This window comes from Mus pahari, chromosome 3 (genome assembly GCF_900095145.1).
Source record: "Mus pahari chromosome 3, PAHARI_EIJ_v1.1, whole genome shotgun sequence".
In the NCBI taxonomy this organism is placed as follows: Eukaryota; Metazoa; Chordata; class Mammalia; order Rodentia; family Muridae; genus Mus; species Mus pahari.
The window spans coordinates 147700502-147707265 of NC_034592.1; the positions used below are offsets into that span (position 1 = coordinate 147700502).

The window sequence follows — 6764 nt, forward strand, 5'->3', positions numbered from 1 at the left end:
AAAAAAAAAAAAAAAAAAGAATTGGAAGTTGGTTGTTTTATTATTATCGTTATTATTTTATGTTGCAGGATATTTGATCACCTTGTGAACCTGGAGATTGTGAACTGTAAACATCTGTTTCTAACAGTGGCTCAGCCTTTCATCCTAGAGCTTTCTGTTTACTGTAAACAAGTAGGGGCGTGGCACACACCTTTAATGCCAGAGAAAGTCAACTCTAGGTCAAGAGGCAGAGCAAGCCACCAGCGGACAGGGAGGGAACACAAGTCTGAGCTGAAGGGCATTTACCACAGTGCCACACCATCTCCAGTAGTGACTTGTGTGACAGGCCCAAAAGCTTGGACGCAGTCCCAAGGCGAAAAGTTCACTGGAAGTTAGTCTCCTGGAACCGTGGCATCCTGTAAAATAAATGCTCCAAATCTGTCCTTGCTTTAGTCAGTGAATGGATCTGTGTGCTTTCTTTCCATATTGTTTTATTATAGGTGCCTCCAAGCAATGACTTGCCAAATACCTAAGCAAAATTGAACTTTGCTTCCTGGCCTTCACCAATGCCCTAGGTAGTCCTTGAGCCTACCCTGGGCTTGGAATTCAGTAAGAATGTTGCCTTTTCAGTGACATTCAGAATTGCCTCTAGTATTGTAAGAAAGATAGTGAAAGAAATTAGGCTTTACTATCTACTACATAGAGTTAGAAATCTCAAGGTAAGCTTAGCAAAGTAAGTTTAGAATTCTTAGTATAGTTATATATGGCAGACTACATTACTTATTAGTAGAAAGTCTCCCCACACAATCACTTAGAATAAAAGCTGAGTCACTCCCATATACAGGAATTTACAATGGCTTAGGAAATAGATTGGGCTGTGGTTTAAGGAGGAACTAGAGTATTGCATTATTCATGAGAAGGTTAGCTAGAATGAAACTCCCTAATTAGAACCATGGCTTAGGCGTGAAAACCCTTGCCCCGGGAGTATAAAGACCTCACACCTGACTTCTAAGTATATAGCCGACCTTAGATAGAGCTGACTTTGTCTCAGTTGTTTTATTGCCCAGTTCCTGCCAGTTTTTTTGTATGCATTCCTCTGCTTTGGGTAAAAGTCACTTATAAGTCTGATGCTCACTTTGAGAAATTACATTCAGATACAGCACACTCCCTTGTGTCCGTATTTGTTTGTCACTTTTCGCCGACTCCCTGCCTGCCTGTACTGGGACTCTGATTCTCCCATGGATGGAGGGGCTGACTGAGGCCAGTCCATGGCACCACAGCAAGGAGAAGGAGGAGGAGAAGGAGCAGAAGAAGGAGCAGGAGCCTTTCCCTTCTGGCACATTGTAGGAAGGTCAGCCCGGTGCTCTCTCCCTCTCTGAGCTAGCTGGCTCCCGAGTCTTCATTGGTAAAACTGAACAGCTGGGATTTGTGTTTTTTTTTTTTAAAACAACAATTTTACTCTGGGGGACTCAAGGCCACACATGGGTAACCAGAGGCCAGGCTCATAGCTAGGGATCACTAAACAAAGGTGTCCCTTCTCTGAAAGTCAAAATTGGGCAGGGCATCTTGTATTTTATTTACTAAACGTGAGAAGTCTAGATGGAAAGGCCCTAAAGGAGCAGGAAATAGCAAAACCTTCCACTCGCCGCGATTTCGTGCACATCCCACGTGAAAATCAGATCACTGTCGTCATGCCCAGTCATTATGTAATACGGAAACTGAAGCTCTGAGATGTGCAACGACCTACTCAAGGTCATACGGAGGCCGAAGGGAGTCATGTGCCTGAGGTCCCTGTGACTCCAGAGTCCTAGTCCCCTGTCCAGGCTTCCTGGGTCCCCGGGGTGGCTATAGTGCCGGGCTGTCTGTTCAGGTGGTCACCTCGGTCGTGTCTCCTCTGGAGCCGTGCCTGCAAGTGGCTAAGCCTCCTGGCTTCCTGGGTCGGGAAGAAGGAGGCGGCGATGGTGTGGCGCAGGCGCCAGGTGTAGGCCTGCAGAACTAAGGTGGCGCCCGCCAGCAGTTGCAGGGCGCCCGCCGCCAGAGCAGCGGTGACACGGGGCGGTTGAGCCTGCGGCAGATGGCAGTCGTGGGGCGTGAAGCGCAGCTCCCACCGGAAGGAGCGCTGCACAGAGGCAAACACGCTCTCCACCGGAGGTTGGTTGAGGACGAAGAGGATGAAGTCCAGGACCTTATAGGAGGCCTTCAAAACAGAGAAAAGGGTTAAGTCAGAGGTGCCATCAGGCCATTCCCTACCCGGCACCTACAGAATGGGTCCAGGGAGGGGCAACTGTGACTCAGTAACCATCAAAGCGGCACCACCCAAAACTTACTTCTGTTATTTTTATTACTCTGAGCAAAGTATTTTTAGAGAAAACTAATTAAAGCTGGAGGTGTATCAGTGGCTCAAAGGCCAGAGTGACTGTCTAGCACGCAGGAAGCTCTGGCTTCCACCCAATAACCGGGTGTACCAGGAGTGGTAGTTCACCTGCATTGCAGGAGTGCCTTCAATCTCAGGTTTCAGGAGGCAGAGACCCGTGGATCTTTGTGGATTCGGAGGGCAGCCTGTTCTTTATTATCGAGTTCTAGATCACCCAGAACTACATAGTGGAACCCTGCCCCCCCCGAAAAAAACTCCACTAATCAATGCTTATGGTATTGGTGGTTTTGCCAACTTGATGGGATTGAGAAATGCCCAGGACATTAGTAATGTCCACCTCTGGGTGCGCCTGTGAGGGCGTTTTCAGGGAGAATTAGGGCACGGGGGGGGGGAGCTCTGTACCAATCAGTGATCTATTGATGGGTCCATGACACAAAGGCCTTGTTGGAAGGAGGTAAAAAGCTAGGAGATCCGACCCCGCTGGAGGGAGCAATCGCTGGAGGTGGGGGTGGGGCGGGGCGGGGGCGGGGCTGAACCTCTTCCTGTAGTCCACTTTTCTGCTTTCTTGTAACTCACATCTCCACACCCTCTGTCTGACTGACTCCTCTGCGTACCAAGGATACTGACTCCCAGGCAAACAAATATAGACAGAAAGAAGCCCAGGACCAGACAGAGCCCTCCCACCTGATTATTCCAAGAGTATTCCCCTCAGTACACGTACATCGTATTTGACTGTGAGTGTGATTGGGACCGTGGGTAACTTCTGAGCCCAGGCTACTGCTGCTTGTGCCAAGAGGAAAGCCCCATAGTCTGAGGCCACCGTCACAGCCGTGGCTACTAAGAGCAGTGCCAGTAGCCCCAGCCTTAGGAGACAGCTCAGCAGCTCCTCCTGTGACAGCTTAGGCTGGGCTGTTTGGAGCAGCCACGGAGGTGGAGAGGCCAGCAGATGTGTGGCACCAGCCCTGGCCAGCTGCCGCACCAGCTGCCGAGTCGCATAGATATTGTCGAAGCGCAGGTCAGTGAGGTAGCGATGAAGGTACCAGGCCGACTCGCCCAGGAGGCCCAGGAGGAACAACCCGGTGACCACCCGCTGAATGCCCAGTGCTGCCCGAGCCAGGAACTCCAGGCCAGAGAAATCTTCCAGGATCTCCTGAGTGACCGTGTGCATGTGAAGGCAGAAGGCTGAGCCATTGCCCTCGGCCTCAAATGTCAGGCTGCGGCTGCCTGCTCGGCCGGCTGGGCCCAGTTCCCTGGCTGCCTGGTGTAGCTGGTAAGTGGTATTAAGCAGACTCTCCAACGAGCCCTCAGTAACACAGCTCAGCACTCGCCCAACGGCACGCACATTGGCTAAGACGTTTGGCACCACAGCGACAGCCAAGTTGGCTGCACTGTAGGACAGGAGCAGGCGGCGGCCCTGCTCGGAACCCAGGGTTGGCACACTGAGCGCAAGTAGGCAGCGGATGGGGGGCACCAGGCCCAGGCTCAGGAAGACGAAGAGACCACAGAGAGCGGTCACCAGGGCAGGGGGTCCCAAAGGATAAAGCTGCAAAGAGACCAGCCAGTGATGAGCCAGGCCTGCGACAAGACTGGCCAAGGAAACACACAGGAGAAGCTGGGTCAGTAGTTCGTTACAGCTGGCTGGGACAGGCTGAGAGAAGGCTTTCCAGGCAGCCTGCAGTGGAACAACTGCCTTGCAGATCCCCAAGCGCCAGGACTCCCACCTGTATACAAGGAAACAGGGGAGCCATGTGTCAGGTGGGTGTGGCCATCCTCTATCCCACCAGCCAGACTGCTACTAGACTCCTTGTATAGCAGCTGGAACCCGCACACTTTCCAGATGGACCAATCAGAGGTACTCCGTCCATGGGAGGCGGGGGTAACGCAAGCTGAACCAATCAGAGCCTTCCCCCAGGAAGTCTTTACGGGGTTGTTAGTCAACAGCCTGTAGGCTAGGTATCTGGACTGATGCCATGGTTACAGGCTCTGGGAGCAGCAGGTAAGCAGTGGAGGGAGAGCAAGCCTGGCTGAAATAAAGAATGTCGCAAGAGAGTGAGGAGGCGCAATTTTACGCGTGTAACATTTTACACGCACACCCATACACACACAGTCTGTGTACCTTACTGCTGGTCCGGTTCACGTTCTTCCTTACAGAGCCCGATGTACACTCCATTATTTACAGACAAGGAGGTGGCCCGGTTGGCCACTTGAGGACCTTTGTTCTTCAACCAGCCTCAAATTAGTCATCAAATTAGTTTGTTTGTTTGTTTATTGTATATTTGACATTTATGCCTGTATGCTAACATCTTTAATTCTCCATCTCAATTTTTTTAAATTACATTTTCATTTTGTGGGTTCATGCTTAATGCTACTCTCTCTCTCTCTCTCTCTCTCTCTCTCTCTCTCTCTCTCTCTCTCTGCGTCTGTGTGTCTGTGTAGAAGTCAGAGGACAACTGGAAAGAGTCACTGGATGAGCTACCTCTAGGATCTGCTTCCCTCCTCCCATCACATGGATCTTAAGGATTGAACTCACAGGCCAACCGACATATTTACCGAGGCAGGGTGTCTCACAGGCCTGGTGCCGCCTGTGGTGGCCAGGCAGCCCCAGGGAGCTGTCTCGACCTCCCCAATGCTGGGAGAGCAAATGCGTTCTCTCAGGTCTTGCTTTCTTCACGAGAGTTCTGGGGTTCCAATCAGGTTCTTGTACAGAAGGCATTTTACCCACCCAGGCAGCTCTCCAACCCTCAACTAATATTCAGTAATTGGTGTGAACTCAGCATTGGAGACACAGCAGGAAGGGACGTGGTTAGACTCTGGCTTCCTAGGTGCTCACACTAGTTACACCAGTTACAGCAGAGGGGAGACTACACAATGGCTGGCTTCACGGGTCAGATATGAAGGCTTAGACACCACTGCCTTCTTCGCTGCAGACGGCTGGATGGAGCCAAACAGCCACTGCCTGCGGGTTAGCACGGCCAAGTGCGCCCCCTACTGGTGCCTGTCACTACTGCACACTCACGAGTCTTCAATACCTGACCCCTCTTCTTGGCGTCCCCAAGAACACTTAAGGGTGGAACTACACATTACTCTACACACAGTACGATTAGTTTCATGACAGGGAACTGCTGAAGCAATATCAAGTAGCGCAAATGCTTTTAAGAACTGGAAGCCACGACAGGTACTCAGCAGCGGCAGGCGGTGCTCCCACTCTGAGCCACACCCTCTGCACACGCCCCTCATTCAGTTCCTGCAGCCTTCTAGCCACTGCTATTATTTCCACCCTACCAGGAGAAAAGCACGGCCCAGAAAGGTGAGGATTCACTGAGCTCGCACCTGTTTCAATGGGCTGCCGACTTTTCTTGCGTGTGGCCTCTAATGTCCCAATCCCCAGACGTACCCCAAGCCGATGAGATGTTCCGTGGCTGCCCTGATGTTCCTCATGGTCTCTGAAAGCAGTGTTCCGGAGCCACAGCAGGTGAAGAGGAAGTGTGGGATAGGCAGCCCAGACGCTTCTGCTTTCAATCAAACCCTCCTGATCCTGCCTTGACAGGGACCCACCTCCTGGGGGCTGGGCCAGCAGCCTGAAAGGCAGTGAGGAGCAGGCAGGGATGGGAGGAAGGAGACACTTTCCAAGCAGTGCCCGTGACCCCGAGGGCAGGAAAGTAGAACTAGCCCATTTTACAGAGGAAGAAACTGAGGTTCAGAGAAACCATACAGCTCACTAACAGTAACACCAGACTAAGAACCCCACTTTGCTTCCCCTGTCCCCCTCCAAAGCCATGATTCTGGGGATGAGAACCCACAGGAGACTACAGGGACCCACAGGGACCCCTGCTATGGCCACACTGTGTTGTCCTTAGCCCCGATGCATGGCCATGGAAAGAGAATAATAAATGCAACCTGCACTGAAAACAGTAGGTGCTCAATAACTGCACATGTCCCTGTAATGATTGCCCTGAAGGTCATTCCCACCTGGCATGAAGAGACTTCTCCCCAGGACCAGTCCCCATGACTGTCTACCCCAGGACTGTCTCCAAGAGGACTCCTCTGTCACGGGATGGCTCCCCTGCTAAGTAAGGGACCCAGTTGACAAGATTCAAATTGCCAGTCACTCTTCCTTCTAAGGATGCCATGCTGGGCCATGGGGAAGTGGCCTCACATAGTACAGGATTGAATGTAACGCCTGCGACCAGACCCTCACAGGCCTAGGAGCCCCTCCAGGACCAGGAATCTTCACAGGTGACAGCTCCCCACCCCCACCCCAAGCACAAAGCCTCCGCAGCACACAGTAGGGCCAGGAAGCAGCCAGGGGAGACCTCATGAAGGGGCCGTTCTGCTGGAGTTGGCAGATGCTGCCCAGGTAGTCCCAAAATGTGGGGCGCTCACATTTTTTTTTTTTTTTTTTTTTTTTTTT

At 51.8% G+C, this 6764-nt stretch overlaps 1 protein-coding gene across 1 annotated transcript; it reads right to left on the minus strand.

Annotated features, from left to right (window-relative positions):
• Nucleotides 1-1786: 1786 nt before the first annotated feature.
• Ocstamp (osteoclast stimulatory transmembrane protein) lies at nt 1787-5791 on the minus strand. Its single transcript, XM_021192056.1, has 3 exons — nt 5748-5791; nt 3075-4074; nt 1787-2176 (listed from the first exon to the last, which is right to left on the minus strand). The coding sequence occupies exons 1-3, from the start codon at nt 5789-5791 to the stop codon at nt 1787-1789; spliced, it is 1434 nt and encodes a 477-aa protein (XP_021047715.1).
• Between the last annotated feature and the right edge of the window lie 973 nt (nt 5792-6764).

Bases quoted from the DNA above. Each gene is read 5' to 3' on its own strand.
- Ocstamp (XM_021192056.1), bottom strand. From the start codon at position 5,791: ATGAGGAACATCAGGGCAGCCACGGAACATCTCATCGGCTTGGG. The intron at 4,075-5,747 runs GTACGTCTGGGG...CCTTGTATACAG, and splicing joins GAACATCTCATCGGCTTGGG to GTGGGAGTCCTGGCGCTTGG. The intron at 2,177-3,074 runs GTACGTGTACTG...TCTGTTTTGAAG, and splicing joins CACTCACAGTCAAATACGAT to GCCTCCTATAAGGTCCTGGA.